Genomic DNA, 20,206 nt, shown 5'->3' on the forward strand with positions numbered 1-20,206 from the left:
TCCTATTTGGTTTAGCTCACCAGCTTGGGAGAAATATACACTTAAAAAATTTTGGCACACAAAGAGTTTTACAAAAAACTTATATTCCATTGATGAAGTACTTCAAGTACATAGTAAAAAAAAAAGAGAAGAAAGATTACAACTATTTATCCCAGCTTAGAGGCTCGGGATATCAAGTATTTAAAAAGGGGGGTCCAAGAAAAGAGGCATCAATCACTTTAGGGCTCCTCATCCCCAGCTGAGGCATCGACGGGAAGATCTGTCCCCATGTGGTCCTCAGTGGCATAAGCTCCCTCCCCCTCTCCTACTATCTCACCGTTGAGAGGTTCATCATCGCTCTCCTCCTTGGAGTTTGGGTCCTTCGCGACTTCGATGGCCATCTCCTTGGTAATCTTATACGTCGTGATAACGTTGAGGTTGAGGTGGGGAAATTCACGCCGGGTCAACCACCTACTGAGCTTAAATCCCTTGTGGTAGCCTGTTGTCTCAACCTCGACCATCTTTTTGTGGTAGTCCACCGAAGACTTATATTCCTCGACAGCCTTGGCCTTGGCGTCTTCCATAGCCTAGAGCAGAATTTCAGTCTACTCCTTCACAAGCGTCTTGAGGTTCTCGTTCTCTCTCTTCAGGGCCACCTTGCACTCCTCAAGCTGCTTCTTCTCTGCTTTAAGCTCCTTCTTCTCTTCCATAAGCAAAGTCAATATCTCCTTCTTGGCTCGCGCATCGTTCTTTAGCTGATTGATCTCACTACAAGCTAAGTGGAGCTCGGAGTGGGCAGTTCGAGAGGACTCCTCAGCTTCGAGAGCTCACTTCAAGTTCACTTCGGATTGGTAGGCCAAGGCGTGGATGTCATCCATGGAAACTACAACAAGTAATGAACCGAGTTCGATGCAACATCAAAGTAAAACAAACAAAGAAAAAAAGTAAAATAGTTGGCGACCTACCAGGAGGGCTTAAACCAGCTTGTGCGAGCTTCTCCTCAGTCATGAAGTTTTTGAACTTTAGGTCGAACTTCACCCAAGATCGGATCTCCTCTCGTATCTTTGGGTCCAATCTGAAGCTGGGGTCCTGGATGGCTGCCATCCAGTGAGTCGGGAAAGGCCACCACTCGGTGTTACAGACCACGAAGTAGCGTCTCTTCCAGGTCGGGACTTTGTTAGGGAGCTCATGTAGCAGCATGCACCCGGGGTGAGGAGACATATAGTAACTTTGCCTATGTTTGGGTAGAACGCAGGGCGAGTTCTTCTTGATGGAAATGATCGAACAGAAGATGCCGAGGTCTAGAGGTCGGATGTAATCATGGAAAAGGGAAATGGTACCTATGATGTTACGGATGGAGTTCGGGTGTAGCTGGTCTATGGAAATGCCAAAGAACTTAATGACTTCGATTATGAAAGGGTGGAGTGGAAAAGCCCGGCTACGAGCTGCTCCTCAAAGACTATGATCTCATCATGACCGTGATCCCAAGGAAAGTTGCCTAAGGGAATACTATATACAAAGTCATTGGGAAGTCTATACCAAGCTACTAAAGATAAGAGCCTGTTTGCTGTCGTTGTAGATGGACTGATGTTGTCCGATAGGCGACCTTGGTGTGAGGTGGAAGTCGACTTTCAAGAGGCTTCTCGCTCTCGCCGAGGTGAGTCCGCCTCAGATGGATTTGAGTCCACGTCTTGTGCAAAAGTGCCCACCTTGACAGAATGAGGCTCTGCTGTCTGTGCCGAGGTACCCACCTCGGCCTCAGCGAACTCACCACTCCCATCTAGAAGGCTATCTAAGCTAAGACTAGACACACTAACAGAAAGGACAATGGAATCGAAAGCAAAGGAAGACGAACTCACCAAAAGAAGACCGAAGAAAGCAACACGACCTCGGACCCAGGAATAGCTAACACCAAGCTGGGATACTTAAATGTGACCTCAAGGACTTTGCATTCACAGTTTTGTAGCGAAGAAAATGGGCCCTTCGACCCCTATTTATAACCAGTATATCCAGGGATCAACGACCAAGATCTACGCGATCCACTGGCTCCTAAGAAAATCGACTACATGCTACCTGAGGTTGAAATCACTTTAGCACGTCTTTTGACGTCTGTGAAGTTTATAATCAGCTTGATGTCCATGCGTACTTGATACGTGATCTAGGTCACTTCTTGGTTGAGCCAAATGGTCGAACAGGTCCGACCAACGGTCCACCCTCCATATCCCCGCGCCAGGTCAGGACCCCTAGCATGAGGAGTGGGGGCCAATTGATGAGGGGTAATTTGGCAGGACCTAGTAAGTAAAGGTCGCGTGGACGCGATCTGCCCGTAGGATGACAACTCAACAAGAGGAGCCTAGTCAGCAATTTTCAGAGCTCGGGTGTTCTGTCACCTCGGTATAGAGGCACCTCGGCACCTAAGGCAGTTCGGGGCCTAGGAACCGAAGTGACACATAATCGACTCTAGAAACTTCTCAGCGGACTCTGAACCTCCCGAGATCACGCTGCATAACCACAGGCTTAATCCTCTCCCCACCTGGACCGGGCGTTAACGATAGACTTCATTGATTGATACGTTACTCCTTGACTAAAATGGAAACGGATCTCATCTACTCAGGCCGAAGATCCCGGAACCGTTTCCTGAGACCCACAACCACTCAGCTATATAAAGGCAACAACCCCTCCAGTGCCTAGGTACGCTCGATTACTTACATTCAAGCTTTTTGGCATTCAAGCTTTTAGCTCAAAACCATAGACAAAATACTAACTTAAGCATCGAAGCAACCTCATCGGGTCATCCACCCTGGTCTCTCTGATTCCTGTTTTGCAATTTGATCCAGCTCACCACGTGAGCAACGTCCAAGCAACCTTCTAGCTAGGAGCTTCCAAATCGCGCATCATCAAAATCAAAAGGAATGACAAACCTCATTTTGCATTTCCCCTGTATGCTTATACCCTAGAGAATGAACCCTACCCACACATTGGCGACGTGGATGAATGTGATTCGTGTCTCGCTTCCTCTTCTCTCGACGGGAGCACAACTCCTGTAGCAGATCCCGACTTAGCTCAATTGAAGATCATCTAAAATATTGAGAAGTTCCTATTAAAATATTAAAAACAAAGCTTATAATTTTCCAATGTGGGACAAGTTCAAAACTGGGTTTTGTAAGAAAAAAGTTAATTTTCCAAACAAGTGTGCATGTGCAATTTCTCATGTAATTGACCAATCAAACCCATTGGATTTAATCTCTTATGAGATTAAAATCCAGTAATCCCCCATATTGATTGATCAATTACATAGTAATCTCTCAATCCAAACTACTATGACATAATTATGCATACAAAAGGTGTTTATCAACTTAAACCTTTTGTTAGTATAGATATCTTAGAGCCTTGTCAAAGTTATTGGTGGTAAGACCTTAAACCAATTAATCGCAAGACAAACTAGAGACACCCATACACACAATCTCGAGAGCAATCCCGAGAGCAAACCCAAACTCTTATGAGAAGTGGCACCACTTCTATGTTCACATAGGTGAAGTTCCACTATGTGTTCCATTATTTGACACATTTCAAAACTTCATTAAGAGTTTAATTCAACTTCTCATCATAATGGACAACACTGTTTATGTTGTGATGGGAAATTTCTCAATGTTAGTGCTAACAATCACATTGTTGTAACTTATTGTTACTCATTAAACCCAATGGTGATGTTTTTTTTTTTTTTTCAGTTCAAGTCAGGTTACCATTACAAGTGACTAAGTAAAGGGTTTTAATTTCATCTCTTTGGTTGTCATTCTTACTAATTCTCTGGCTAAGCCCTTAGTAGGAGGATCAACCAAGTTTTTACTTGACCTCACATAGGTTATAGTGATGACTCCATTTTGAATAAGTTGCCTAACAAATTCATGTCTCAAACTTATATGTCTGGACTTACTATTGTAGGTACCACTGTAAGCTCTTGATAGAGTTGCTTCACTATCACAGTAAATGGAAATTGAAGGCATAGGACTAGGCCAAATTTTTATATCCAATAATAAATTCCTAATCCATTCAGCTTCTTTTCCAACAGCCGCTAAGGCTATGAATTTGGATTCCATGGTTGAGTGAAATATACAAGTTTGTCTCTTGGATGCCAAAGAGATCGCACCCCCACCAAGGACGAAAATCCATCAAGAGGTGAACTTGTTATCTCCATTAACGGTAATCCAACTTGCATCAGTGTACCCTTCTAGTACATCTGGATAATCACAGTAAAATAAGCCAAGTTCTAAGGTTCTCTTGAAATACCCAAGAACTCTCTCAATTGCCTTTCAGTGCTCTGCACCGGAACTACTTATTGCAAATGTAGTATTAGGTTTAGTACAAAGCATAGCATACATCAAGCTTCGTACTGCACTAGCATACTCAAATTGTGCAATTGCTCTACTAGTATTTTCTACTAGCTTTATACTAGAATCATATGGTGTGTTATATTCTTTAAACGCTAAATGCTTAAATTTCTCAAATACTTTCTCAATATAATGTGATTGGCTTAATGCATAACCCTTACCATGCTTTTTAACTTTTATTCCCAAGATGGTATCTACTTCTCCTAAATCTTTCATCTTGAAGATAAAAAATAAATAGTTTTTAGTTTCCTTTATGCCAATCATATTTGTACCCACAATAAGCATATCATCAACATAAAGACATACAATTACTCCATAATTTTCAGTGAATTTTGAATAGATGCATCTATCAACACTATTATGTTTAAAACCAAAAGCTAGAATGTAAGAATCAAATTTTTCATGCCACTATTTAGGTGCTTATTTTAATCCATATAGTGATTTAATCAATTTACAAACTTTCTTCTCATTTCCAGGAAGAACAAATTCTTCTAGTTGTTTCGTATAAACCACTTCATTTAAATTGTCATTTAAGAAAGTAGTTTTAACATTCATTTAATGAATAGATAAGTGATAAATGGATGCTAATGCTATGAGTGTTCTAATAAAGTTGTTCTAGCCACTGGTGTATAGGTGTCAAAGTAATCAATCCTTTCCTTTTGACTAAATCCTTTGGCTACCAATTTAGCCTTAAAAGTTTGTACAGTTCCATCAGTGTTGTATTTTCTTCTAAACACCCATTTACATTTGATTGGTTTTGATCTTGGAGGCAAGACTACTAGTATCCATGTGTTGTTTGACATTATTGAATCTATTTCATTATTTATAGCTTCCTTCCAAAAGGTAGCATTTCTAGAGATCATGGCCTCACTGTAGGTTTTTGGATCATTTTCAATGTTTAGGACAATGGGTATCTTATTTAAAATCTTCTCTCTATCAACTTCAACCAAAAATACAATTGACTGAGTAGAAATAAATTTGAACTTAAGTGTTTCTCTGTTCATTGTCTTTGACTTCTTCTAGGTTTTATTGTAGATGTTACAGTTGTGTCATTTCTTCTTTCAGTGCCATTATTATCAACAGGTATTGAGATCTGAGTTTCTCTTTCAGGTTTTTTGTAATTTTCTGAAAATTCATTTTCTGTAGATTCATAACACAATTCATTCTCAAAGAATTCAACATCTCTAGTTTTAATTATTATGTTGGACTCTAAATCTAAAAGCCTATAAGCCTTGCTTTGTTCTGCATATCCAACAAACATACTTCTCTTATATCTGAGTCATAACTTGGTTCTTTTATGATTATGAACTCTATAATATGCTAAGTACCCCCACACTTTTAGATATGCTAAATTAAGCTTTCTTCTTATCCATAATTCATATGGGCATTTGTTATTAACTCTAAAAACAATTATGTTATATAAATGACAGGTTGTTAGGAGTGCTTCCCCCACAGGTTTAAGGATGCATTAGCTTTTAACAACATACAGTTTATCATTTCTGTAAGTGTTCTATTTTTCCTTTCGGCCAAGCCATTTTGTTGAGGGGGTATAGGGAGCAAAACATTGATGTATTGTTCCAAATTCTTCATAGAAAGAATTAAACTCATTTTTTAAGTATTTAGCACCCCTATCACTTCTAAGGATTTTAATTTTCTTTTCTAGTTGATTTTCAACTTCAGTCTTGTACAGTTTAAACAAGTCAAAGGCTTCATCCTTAGTTCTCATAAGGTAGAAATAGATGTACCAAAAAAAATCATCTATAAATGTTATGAACCATCTCTTACCTCCTCTAGTTAATACACCATTGAGTTCACAGATATCAGAATGAATTAGTTCTAGAAGTTGAGAATTTTTCTCAATACTAGGGAAATGTTTCTTAGCCATTTTAGATTTTACACATATCTCACATTTTTCAGTTGATTCATTACTGTGAGTAATTATACCAAGTTCGTTCATATTCTTTATGGATTTAAAATTCAATTGTGCTAATCTATCATGCCATAAAGAGAAAGAATCAACAATATAAACAGAAACTTTTTCTTCATTAATATTTAATTTGAACATACCATTACAACCATATCCTTTTCCAACAAACATCCCATTCTTGGATAGGATTAGTTTGTCATATTCAAAAACAGCTTTAAATCCCCTCTTACAGACAAGATTTACTGAGACCAAGTTCTTTGTAATGTCAGGAACATGGAGGACATTCAGGAGAGTTAGTGTCTTTCTAGAGGTGAAGTTTAGCTCTATGTTGAATCTTCCAGCAACTCTGGCACATGTTTGGTTTCCCATCTGTACCTCTTGACCATCAGTCACTTCTTCATATGTCTTGAACAAGGACTTGTCCTTGCAAACATGGACTGTGGCGCCTGAATCAAACCACCATCTAGAAGATGATTCTGTCATGTTGACTTTAGTAATCATGGCCACTAGATTGTCTTCTACCATGTTTACAGACTTGGTTCTGTAAACTCGGGCATAATGCACATTCTTTCCACAAACATAACAGGATCCTTTCTTATTGTTGCTTTTCTTGAAGTTTCCATCCTTCTTCTTTACTTTTAATGTAGGGTTAGTCTTCTTCGATCCGTTTTCCACAAAATTGACCTTAGAGTTCAACATACCGTCCAGGGTCTTATCCCTATTGTCTCTAATCTGAGACTCTTCTTCAATATGAAGGTATTGCTGAATATTCTCCAAGGTAAGTTCTTCAGTCTTGTACAAAAGCTTCTTCTTGTAATCCTTACAAGAGGGTGGAAGTTTGGCAATGATTGCTCTCACTTGGAAAGATTTAGAAATGATGATGTCAAGGGATCGAATTTTGTTAACTATCACCTGTAATCCAGTATGGGTTTATGGTCATTCTTGGTGAAGTCAAAGTATTCTGCAATAAGATACTTATTCGTACCTGTTTCTTGCACCTTGTATTTGAATTCTAGAGCCTTCCAGATTTCTTTTGGAGATGTAAGTTTCTTGTAGAAGTTGTAGAGCCGGTCTGATAGGGCATTCAGTATGTGTCATCAGCATAGAAGTGAATCCACTTCTCATTTTGCTCTTTCCTTCTTTAGTTTTTCTGAGTCTTTGTCAGTGGGTTTAGAAAGTGATTGCAGATTCGGGTCCAACATATAGTATACTTTTAGTGTGGTAAAAAAGAAGATCATCTTGTCTTGCCATCGGCTAAAGTTTGCTCCATTAAACTGGTCCAGTCGAACAAGATCTTAGTTCATCATCTTGATCAAAGTCATGCTTGCTTCCACCTCCATTGCAGAATAACGTTTTAAAATTGTTGGAAAATGGGGTCACTGCGACTTTGGAAGAGAAGCTTTGAGGCGCATCTGTAAACACTATCTTTAGAACGTTATTTGCCCCCCACTCAGTTTCATTGAGTTTGTTGTTGGGTTACAGGCAAATCCGTTCAAAGGATACAACAAAGCCTTGTGAAAGAATCTGGAATCACCAAAGTTAAAGAATCTCCGAAGAAACCTTCAATGACATTGTAGCATCACAACAAAACCAAAGCTGCCCTTCATGAGCCACACGGGTACGAGTAAAGTGTGTCTCTAAAGCACCTCATTGCACCGCACAAACGCGTGCACATGCATGTTGTGTGGTATCAAACCTCCATACTCTCCTCTACTATTTCTATTTCTAAGGAGTGTAAATCAACTCTTATTAAAATATTGAAAATAAAACTTATAATTTTCCAATGTGGGACAAGATTAAGACACTAATTTTCCAAACAATTGTGTAAATATAAATTCTCATGTAATTGACCAATCAAACCCATTAGATTTAATTATATTCTAGCCCCTCAGATGTTAGATGTTAGAGGAATAATATCATAAATACATTTAAAGCTTTCTATCCTATTTAATGAAAGAAAATCCAATTAGATTGTTGGAAAATGCCATACTTTTGTCTTAATTTAATGTCCTTACCGAATTCGATTCAATCTTACTTCCGACTTCTCTGTACACACTGATTTATTCTCATATTAAACTCTCGTTGAAGAAGATGAAGAAAAGCCAACTATTGGAGATTCCTTTATTTCTTTTCTTGTTTCTGACCTGGTCTTGGAAGCTGAGTCCTCACCGTCACCGATCGATACGAAAATGAAATCATGGGAAACCAGAACCAATATCTTCGCCAAATGCTTGTTAACATGTACGCCCTGGATTGTTTACTCGGTGCCGGAGAAGCGCCTTCTCCGGCACATGTCCTTCGTTCCTAACGCAAAAGCTCAGGACGCAGGCAAGACTTCGGTGGAAACTACTCAGAGCTTCTAGTTTTTCTTTCATTCTTTTTTTTTTTTTTCATTTCCTTCTTCTTTTTCCTGCAACTTTAATCTAATCCGGTGAATCTAGATTTCATTTTACCAACTTTTGACTATCTCACTCTCTCTTACTTTTTCTGTGCTTCAGTTTGTCTGAATGGAAGTTTGCCTGCGTACCATCTTCAGAGAGAATTTGGCTCTGGGGCACGTAATTGGCTTTTACAATTCGAGGTAAAGGGGATCAATATTAAAAAAAAAAAAAGGAATATTTTTCCATTGTAAAGGCGCATTCTTCTATAACAATCGGACAGGAATCAACAGAGGCCCACCTCTGGCTCTGGCGCTGCTGGAACAATAGTTTAGCAGTTAGTGTCTGATTGAACCGCCAAATCTGTCTTAACGGGACTTTGACTGTTAATGTTAGGCGTTCCTTCTCCTGATCGACGTGGACGAAAGTGATTTGCGGGTTCACTCGTCCAGTGCACCCATGGGTGCACTGAATGCGAGTTCTCCATGGATGGATGAATGGTTGGATCGAAGGACAGAAAGAAAGAAGAGAGTAGCGAGAGATAGCAGCAAGGGGCTTGGCCAGGTAAACGGGCGTTGCCTGGCGGGAAAACGGAGCTGGATATCACGTGGCTGATTGCCAGATCAGTTTTCCCTCCAAAAAAATGTATCCTGTTTTCCTGCATTGGAATATAAAAATACGAAGATGTTCCCAATGCCCGGGGCTGTTAGGAGTGGGACGGATTTGTGAATACTCAATTCAAATTTCTTCGTGTCACTTGGCTTTGAAGGCTCCATTTGCAACCCAGAAATTGTTCCTATATTTCCCACGGGACATTTATATATATGGGCCATGTCGGGCTGGCATGGGCGGCTCGTGCAAAGTGGGGAAATGTCATCCTTAGGGATAACTTGGGGGGTCGGTCCGGCATGGCCCATAGCCTAGGCTTGTACAGGCCTGTGCTGTGCTGTATCACGGGTTGGGTTAGCCTATGGGCCGAGCTTTGGGCTAGGTTAGGTCATGTATTGGGCTAAAGTTATTTATTTAAAAAAAGTTGATAAAAAACTTAAAATTTTAATTTTATATAAATTTTGATGTATAAAATTGCTTATATATACAATAATTAAATAAATTAGTATAATGAAATTAAAAAAATTATATATATGTATTGGGCCGGACCAAGACACGGGCCATGGGTGGTACGACTCGCTCGATTGTATTGTATCGGCACAACCCATAGATCTAAAACCCCAAATCCAACATGGCCCATACGATCATGACGGGCCTGACATGACCCACGAACCATTGTATCGGACCACAAGCAGCCCGACCCAATTTACACATCTAGTAGAGAATAAAAGCAAGGGACGTCGTGGTTCGTGTGGTGTGGGTAACGACTAACGATTATTAATTAACATTTAAGAAAAGGGCGTGGGTCCCGATCTTTTTTTATTCCTCGAAATGAATTAGCCATTGCTTCACAAACCAAAGATCGTAAAAGAGGATTTTTGGAAATAAAACCCTAGATATTGATCAGATTCTAACACAAAAAGAACTAGAAAGAGCAAAAACTCTAACATTTGAAAACCAGAAAAGTACACAGTAGAGAAGAACAAAGACTACAACTAGATAAGTTAGATTCTTTTTGCTTGAAATAGTTGTCTGTGCTCTATTTTGATTGATCAATTTAATTTTAGCGTAAAAATAATGATCAAGTGATCAAGGCTCACAGTTCTCACTTCTCAATTTTCCATAAAAATTGTATCCAATTGATGTTGCCAAAAATATTACCCTGAAATTTGGGCTTTGTGCTTTTGAACTTTGAAAACGCAAAACCCTGAAATTTATCCAAATGCAGCCTTAATGGCCAATATCCACCATAGATCTTTAATTAAGCTGAGTTCTCAATTAATTATTCCTTGCAATCAAGTTCGGTATGCATTGAAGGGGATCTATACCTTCTATGGTTAGAACACCAGTTAAGACGATTTTAGCTATTTTGTTCACCAATGGCAATTGGGTGGACATGAGTCTTCAGTCATAATAATATTCCGAATTATCCCTTTCAAATTTAATTATCTCTAGTCCTTTCAAATATATGTAATAGAGACATATAGTTGTGATGATCTGATTGAGTTGTTTTTTGCATATTGTATCTCTTAATTAGTTAAATGCTAACTGAGGGGCAGCTCGGTTAGTGCAGTTTAGAATCCCACTATTGAAAAAAAAAATATTAATATCACAGAAAAAAATTATTAATGGCTTTTTTCTTATTAATGACAAAAAACCTGCAATCAATATCATAAGAAAATATGTTGAATGCAAAACCTTATATTTTGTATTATTTTGTATGTATTTGTACTGTACATATTTGTATTTATTTTCTTTTTAAATTGGGCCTAAAGAAAAAATTCTACTACCCTCTTTCTGTAATTAATCACAAAGAAAGCAAAAATATCAGAGCATAAAAATATTTCAAGTGCCAAAACAAATTCGGATTAATATTTCAATAACAATAAATAATGGTTCTTTTTCTTATTAATGACAAAAAAATGCAATCAATATCATAAGAAAATATTGACATTTTTCTATATGACTAATTCGGATATTAGAATTTTCATCCACAATGATAGCTAGGAAAAATAACCGATCATAATTTGTAAATAGATAGAAAAAAATTTGGGTTTAGAACTCACCAACCTAGAGACCACCGCCAGGTAGATGGTTTAACTCTTTCCCAATCACAAATCTAGGGAAATTAAAATGGTGCAAAAATGGGTTTAGAACTAGGGGTGGCAACGAGCCAATGAATTCGGCTCGAGCTCGACTCGATATATATATATATATATATATATATATATATACATATGAATTGGGCTCGTGAGGCTCGCGAGTTGGCTCGAATATATATATAATAAAATTATAGAAAATAATATATAATAAAAATATTATAATTATTAATTATTATAATTCTTAATTTTTAAATATCAAATAAAAAATATTTTTATATATAATTTTTTATTTTTATAAAATATTTTTTCTCAAAATTGAGCTCGAGCATATGAATTTTTGACTCGAGCCGAGCTCAAGCTCAAGCTCGAGCCTTGTAGAACAGTCTCGAGCCGAGTTCAAGCCTAATAGTATTCGACTCGGCTCGACTTGGCTCGAATCCACCCCTATTTAGAACCCACGAAACCAGAGAAGATTGCCAAAAACGAAGAAAAGTCAAACAATATTGGAGATTTCACGTACCTAGAGTGTTAAGTCTATCTGGGTTGCAGTTTGCCACCGTGGCTAGTTATTGGTTATTTCATAGTGCTACATGTCATTACTAGTTAGCTCAACTACATTTTAGAAATACAAAATAGGACTCAATTTAAACAGTTTTGTAGAGAGAGAGAGAGAGAGATGTACCCATGATCCAACCTATCATCCTAGCCCAAACCACTTAAATCTACCCAATTGGCTATACAAATCATTTTTGATGGGTAGGCTTGGATGGATTATAAGTGTGTGTAGTTAAGAAATCGCCAATCTAGGTGATGTTCGGTAGCGTGTAAATATCGTCAATGGGACCATTTTGGTCCTGTCCACAATAAGATATGGTGTTCTTCTATGTGTGGACGGTCTCCGTCCATAAAATAATATGGATAGGGATGGGCCACACCCCAATTTATCGTCCACGGTATTTTCTCGTTGATGGTCCACACTATGGTGTTGACAGTTTGTGCAAAAGTTTCAGTGTAACACATATACTGGTCAAATTACTCTCATTTTATTTAATCTTTTAATAATTTTTTAATTTTAAAATTTTAAGTGTAATACATACACTAGCACAAGTCAGACATTTCTCCTTCTCAACTCTTTTTTCATTATTTAAATATTAATTTTTGATAAAATAATATTTAAAATATTAATTTTTGATAAAAATAATATTTAAAATATTAATTTTTTATTTTTTAATATTTTAAATAATATTTTTTACTTATTTAAAAAATGCAATTGTTGTCTACATATTGATGCTGATTTTTTTCAATTTGTTTACCATATAAAATGCAAAAATTAGACATTTATGACCGACTATATAGATCTCCCATAAAATGTATATGAAATACATATAATCAAAAAGTGTGGTGTAGACCAATCCACACTACACCTATAGAACGCCACCATGGGTGTGGACTGGTCTGGTCCATACAATCTATCCACAGTTCAGAACAGCTATGGATTGTGGTGTGGTGTGGATTGGTCTCTACCACAGGATCTACACCCACCAATTTCTCATCCACACTACAGAAGTCCCCCCCCCCCCCCCCCCAATGTTTACAATATCTAAAATTTTCATTTGAATATACAATCAATCAATGGATGAGTGCGTAGAAAGCCAAATATCAATGCTATTATTATGGTTTAAGTTTGAATCTTGTTATTTCAACTTCTTTGTCCTTGAATTTTGAAAGTAAAATCAGGTATGTATTGTGTTGCCAACAAAATATCTATTGCACTATTGGGCTGTCCCTTATATTTGGACCCGCCTTGTATCATACAAAATTTACTACATTTATACAATGTGAAATAGTAGGCCTGAAACATTGCTGTGGTTGTTAGACAGGCCAACATTCAATGTTTGCCATATGGGCCAAAAGAAATGGACAGAACTTGGTCTCAGATATCAAGAGATAGGCCATGAATTGTAAGAATCAGATTAGGTTGAGTTCAGATCTTTTATATGCTGTAATATCTATGTAATTTATCACGGAGTTTCCATATTAGCTTTAAACCTTGAGGACTCTAAATCTCCTGCCCATGAAAATTCTGCCCATGCCTACCCACAATACATTACCCCCGTGAATTGAGAACATCTACCCCTTTATAATACTATGCAGGGGATGAGATGTTCTCCATATGTGGTTGCGATAAATGTGGGCAAAATTCTCGTGGGCAGGAAATCCGGACTCAACTTTGAGTTACTCATATGGGTTTAACAGCAAAGTTTGGTGAATGAAGCTTAATATTGAAATAAATCTACATGATGTAATGTAAAGATGCTCATTTTTTGCAGATTTTTCTCTATCAGCATGCATCGATTAATATCCAGGTTTAAAATGTAGAAAAGAATGTAGATTTGTTTCATATAACCAACAGTTACAATGCCAATACAAGTAGAGAGCAGGCTCTAAATGTTTGATACATTTAGAAGTAAACTAATTGAGTTGAAAGAGAATATTCCCTAATCTCTGCACCTAAACACAAATTTGCTCGAGACATAAGGTAAGAAACATGACTTAGATGCCTTAATTAGAAGGTAATAGAATTATTTAACATGATTAGAAGCACTAAACCTCTTCTATGTATTTTAATTTATTTTTTTTATTTAATACTCTTAATTTAATTTATTGTACCTTGTGCAAAACAAATAGTGTTTTGACATTTCAGGATCAAAATCCTTAAAGAGATGAGTATATTCCAACTTATACTATTGGTGAGGAGTTGGAACTGATGAGTCTTTGTCAAAGTTTTGGCCATTGAATTTTGGTGCTCTTTGCAACTAAACATTCTTAAAATTGGAGACAGCGGAGGGTGATCATTGCTGCTTGAAGTGTAAGGCCACAAAAAATAAGTTTGTCCTTAGGGCCCTTTGATGTTCAAAGGATGTTCAGAAGAGAGTTCTAATGATTGACTACCGGCTATCCATTAGTAAATATCTATGTTGATGGTTTTGGAAAATTACGCAGCGTTTTATGCCCATGGGTAGAGTTTTCAGAAGAATGAAAATGAGCAATATAAGGCATTTGTCAATTTGAAAAAAGAAACATATTTAGGAAAAAGCATTTGGTTCATAGCAATATTTTCTCATTCTGCCCATTTTTACTCATTCTTGTCCATTTTAGAATTTCATTTTGGGTAAGAATGAGAAAGAATGAGAGTTGAACCAAACATGACTTTAGTTTATGTAAAAGATATCTTATGATGCAACTAGAGGTGTAAAGTGGGCCATGCCAGGCTGTGCTGCCCTCCCCAATGAATAGTTTGGGGGTCGGCCTGTGCCATGCCGTGGGCCAGGTGGGCCCATGGGCCAAGCCTTGGTCCAAGCCGGGCCATGGATCGAGCCAAAATTAATTTTGCCTATTTATTTAAAAAAAATGAAAAAAAAAACTTAAAATTTTAATTTTATATGAATTTTGATGTATACAATTGCTTATATATACAATAATTAAATAAATTAGTATAATAAAATTGAAAACAATTATTTATTTTATTAATATATTATATACTATATATTATTATATAATTATAATTTATATAATATTATATATTATATATATAAATATATAAATAGTATATATGGGCCGTGCTGGCCCGTGTCGCGAGCCATGCCAGCACACGGGCCGCTGGTGGCATGGCACGGACCATCGTGCCAGGCCTGGCATGGCCTGCGTGCCATCGTGCTGGGCCGCGGGTGGCACAGCCCGATTTACACCTCTACATCCAACTTTTACATACTAGTAAACTACTTGAGACTGATCTCAAGCTGATAATCATGGATAACATTTCGATAATGGGAAATTAATGATGCCTAATTTTAAGTAGTACAGGGAGACTTGGAAGGAGTCATGAATATCCATTTGGGATTTTGACATTGGATGACCTTAACCATGGAATTATATAAAGCTCTTTCTTGAATCTCCTGAACAAAATCCCAGTAGGAAGTTTCTCTGATCCATGGATATTCATCATGAATGAATGAACCTACTTTCAATTTTTACCAAACATAGCCATCTGCAACATCTTTTGCGTGTGTTTAAGGATGGTCAACCAGCTACTCTGAATTTTCAGTCTTACAGAGTTCCCCATCAAATTGAATAATGTTGATCACGCAATAGTTCTCCAGAAATAATTGGGCTCAACAAATACTGAAATACCTTGCACCTGCTCTAGTCCAAGGGTGGGTTTCTCATCAATTTTCTTGACAGTGATGAAGTGCATTACAGTCAAAAGATTGAAAAAACATTAACATTTAAGGATGAAGATTAGTATGTCATATTCTTCTCTTGAAATCAATGTAATACAACCAAAATTCCATATAAATTCCTCTGCAGTAGTCTGTGATATGGCAGCAGTGTACTGTAGATGTGGAGGACTAGGAATCTAATTGGAAAATGCTATTAACTAGGCATTAACAGCTAAATTATAATAGAGCCTTGATTCTAATCCAGAAAATTTGAGCCTTTCTTTTCCATACAAATAGAAAACTGAGTTGGCTCGATTTCCAACCATATCAGTTTCTCAAGGTCCATGTTCAGCCAGGTGACAGGGTCAAAAACCATAAGTCCAAAACCAAATTTGGTGGTTAATGCCAATCTTGGCATGGATGTGAACTGATAAATAATATGGAAAGTGAACTCTTTTCTATATTTATTTTTTCAGAAAACTACATTAGAAATCCAGAATAAAGAGAAATGATCTATCTTTGCATTTGGCATTCCTTATTAACGACTTATCTCCTTTTTGCAGTTAAAATCTCATTGTTCATAGAGGCATTTTAACTGAAAAAAAGAGATACAAGTACTTAAAATAAGGAATGCCAGATGCAGCCTAAGATGATTTAAGAAAAGGAAAAAACTAAAGTCAACTTTGTATAATCTCCAGCTCCATGGTTTATGGATGCTAGCTGATACAAACTTGGCTTTTGTGCAAGTCAGGTTCATGAGATCATGCCCCATAAATAAATAATTAACTTCATTTTCTCCAAGTCATGGGAATCTATATTCCTTCAATCCCAGCAACAAATTTGATTTTCCCAGATAATGTCTGTTGGATACTTCCCCTACAAGGACATTTATGGTTAAGCACTAAAAGAGAGAGGCTAAGTGGTTCAGATGCAGAGCAAACATTGTATTCTGGATCTTATCACCCAGAAAACCACCCCCTCCACCAGTACACACCTGAAAAATATTGGAGCAAACATTGTATTCTGGATCTTGTCATCCAGAAAATCACCTCCCCTCCACCAGTACACACCTGAAAAATATTGGATCAAATATCAGCCCCTACTCAATGTTATGGGGGTACCCATCAGGAAACTTAGGAAATGATTTTCCTTAAGTTCTCTCATAAAAAGAAGATATGATTGTTCTTAGTCAGTTCTCTCTCACCTTGTTTTTCCGACTCTATTAGAATAAATTAATGGTTAAGCACTAGAAAAGAGAGGCTAAGTTGTGCAGACGCAAAGCAAATATTGTATTCCAGATCTTGCCACCCAGAAAATCACCTCCCCTCCACTAATACACACCTGAAAAAGATTGGATCAAACATCAGTTCCTATTGAATATTGTGGGGGTACCCATCAGGAAACTCAGAAAATGTTTTTTCCTTCAGTATTCTCTTGCTAAGAAGATGTGGTTGTTCTTAGTTAGCTCTTTCTTTCACCTTGTTTTTCCAACTCTATTAGAACAAATTTTCTGGATTTCGGGAGAAATAAGAAACTCAAGTACAAAATCCAGTCACTTCTAGGTCCCATGCTTTTAACTTTCTGCATATTGCTTCCACCAAGAGAAGACAAGAATTTGTAAATGGACAATCAATGCACCAGGGAAACATAAAGCCCCCAGTTATCTATCCAATCTCAGAAATCTATCCCTTCAACCAAAGATGTAGATCATCGGATCCATTCCTTTACAATATCATACCACAGTAAGGCACTTTTATGCTCGAATTGCTAGAGCTGATAACAAGGTTGCCTAATCATCAGCCACTGAAGGATTGATAAAAACGAATCAGGTGGAAGCTAAACATAATATCAGTGTAAACTCTATGTAAACCTTATTAAATAGCACTAAATAATCAAGCAATGATAGAACTCCACATTCAAAGGCAATAACCAAATCAATCTCTTCCACATAATTGTTTTCCTCTCTACTAATGAGTGCTTACAACTACTAAACTTTTGTAGAATTGGCAGCTGTAGATGCAAAAATAATTGAAAATCCAACTGACAAAAAGAAGTTACAACCACCATCACCACCAACACTCAAAAGAAAGAAAATAACAAGAACTGTTGTTTAAAAAAATCAACTTGTAAATTATGGAATTACAAAAAGTTAAACAAAAGTAAAAGAATGAAAATCTAGTTTAAAGATAGATAATCTAGATGAGTTGACTCATCAGGTCCTAATAGTAGCCCCACTTTTCCATCTCTCTCATAGAGCTTCTAGAAGCATTTGATAGTCCATGTATTCTGAATCCTCTGCTTCTACCGGATTAATGTTGGATAGGGATACATATGGCTCCCCTTTATTTCTCCCTTCCTTTTTGGGGAATATTCTCTGGCTTCAATTTCAGATCCAATTTCAGATATTCAAATTTTAATCCAGTCATTGAGATTTCCAATGCTTGGCATTTTCAAATCCATTCTTGCAAAAGTGATAATCTTCAATGGTCTGATCGATCTCATCTTGTGTGTTCATCACAAATGGGCCATACTGAACAACTGGTTCATTAATAGGCTGCCCTCCAATTAAGACGAATCTGAGGGGATTGGCGGACTTGTTCCACACATTGATCACATCTCCAGGACCCAAGACCAGGACATGGTGAGCTGACGCAGGTGAGGAATTCAAGGACCCAAAAACACCCTCCCCCTCAATTACATACACAAAGGAATTCCATGATTCTGGAATACTTTGCTTCATATGGGCTCCTGGTTTTAGAGTGAAATCAAGGTACATTGTAGGTGTTCTGGTGTATACAGGAGATTTGACACCCATTGACTCCCCTGCAATAACTCGAACTTCAACACCATCTTTCTCTGCTCTCTTGATGTCTTCCTTTACTAACTCTTGGTAGCGAGGCTCGATCCTGTCATCCAGTGTCCAAATTTGGATCAGGAAACATAGTTTGTGCAAAATTTCAGAAGTATAGATGAATAAAAATTCCTCAATTGAATAGTTACATTTTGTCCTTGGATGATAAATTGATCCAAAGTTGCAAACCCTTCTGGGATCCTTCACCAACAGGCATTTCTGAGTGGATTATCCCTCTACCGGCAGTCATCCACTGCGGAACAGAATATATGAATGAAGAAATGAGTCCCTCCAGTGCATTAAATTTTCAACATTTGCATTTCTTTTACATAATTGATAAGAGATTTGATTTTTAGTAAAAACTAATACCTGCACATCACCAGTTCTGATTGTTCCCTTGTGACCTGCAAAATCTTGATGGGCGAAAGCTCCCTGAAAACCATCAAAATCCAATTAGGGTCATCAGAATCTCAATCCCCACGAAGAAATTATCCAGAAAGAAAATTGAAAACTTTCTAATAACAATTCATACCTGCAACATGTATGTAACAGTCTCAAAACCTGCAAAACATAATTCAAGTTCAAATTAAAGACAACGAAGAAGAAAAAGGGAAACACCCAGGGAACAAAATAAACCAAAATGCAAATCCTAAATATTGAGGCAATCAGCAAGACTCTCAAACCTCTGTGTGGATGGTCAGGAAATCCAGCCGGAGCAGAAACTGCACGATCAACCAGCCCAAGACAAAATTAGTGCCAGTCCGTAATTAGAAAGATCAATCATAAGCCAATGCAGAAACAGAGAAACAAGTATTACCAGAGAACTCATCCAACATGAGGAAGGGGTCCAACTGCTTCAATTCCATCCTTAAACCCAGAAACAAAAAATAAGTACCCAGAACATAAAGTAACTTAAAAAGAAAAAGAAACCATGAATGAAGTAGAGAGAAGGAAACAGATTTAACAACAAAGAAACAAACTGACAACACCTTCCAATGCTTCTTCTAACGACAGCTCCATCTCCCTCACGTTGAGGCTTTGCTAAGACCTTTCTCACCACCAATCTGGGTCTACTATCAACAGAGGTTTGATCTCCTCCAGACATGTTCTTGACAAAAGATGATGAAGATGATGCTAATTTTGATCGAAAAGAGATTGAACAAGAACCAACTATTCGTATTCTCTAAGTCGATTTCTTTCTCTCTTTCTCTCTCTCTCTCGGTTCTCTATAACGTGTTGAGCGCCTTTCGGAGAATATATGAAAGAAGAGGAGGACGTTGAAAGAAGAGAAAGAAACAAAGAAAAGGGTGGTGGCCTCTGTCACAAGTAACTGCAGGTCTGAGGAGGCGTGGGAAAAGGAAGTGGGTCCTATACCTTGGACCAATTATGATGATGTCACTCTCATGTCATTATGATGTGGGCACCATCTCTTTCATCCCAAGTCAAGATACAAATGGGTTCCTCCGGTGGTGGTAGCAGATCCAGCCATTCATTCTATTCATAAAATTGGGCTGAAAAAATAAGAGATGCCGATGCTGTAAACCAACCGATTGGATCATGAAGCGTGGGCGTTTTTCTCAAAACGGTGCCATGTCAGATCCACGTAAGCGATTCTACAAACAACCGCCTATATGACTGTTTGGTTCAAGCGTTTTTTGAAAAAATGCTGAAAAACGGGCATGCATTGTAAATCGCATCCCAACTGTTGTATGAAACGTCGTCAGTAATACCTCCAATGGTTACATGATGTGG

At 37.6% G+C, this 20,206-nt stretch overlaps 1 protein-coding gene across 1 annotated transcript; it reads right to left on the minus strand.

Annotated features, from left to right (window-relative positions):
• Nucleotides 1–17,620: 17,620 nt before the first annotated feature.
• LOC148874471 (pirin-like protein) lies at nt 17,621–19,832 on the minus strand. The gene is made up of 7 exons (XM_088965764.1): nt 19,444–19,832; nt 19,272–19,321; nt 19,138–19,176; nt 18,987–19,015; nt 18,824–18,886; nt 18,604–18,707; nt 17,621–18,509 (listed from the first exon to the last, which is right to left on the minus strand). The coding sequence occupies exons 1-7, from the start codon at nt 19,557–19,559 to the stop codon at nt 18,026–18,028; spliced, it is 885 nt and encodes a 294-aa protein (XP_088821890.1). The 5' UTR covers nt 19,560–19,832; the 3' UTR covers nt 17,621–18,025.
• Nucleotides 19,833–20,206: the final 374 nt, after the last annotated feature.

The sequence above is a fragment of the Nelumbo lutea genome, chromosome 1 (assembly GCF_056320005.1).
Source record: "Nelumbo lutea isolate HS-2025 chromosome 1, American lotus-T2T, whole genome shotgun sequence".
Lineage (NCBI taxonomy): Eukaryota > Viridiplantae > Streptophyta > Magnoliopsida > Proteales > Nelumbonaceae > Nelumbo > Nelumbo lutea.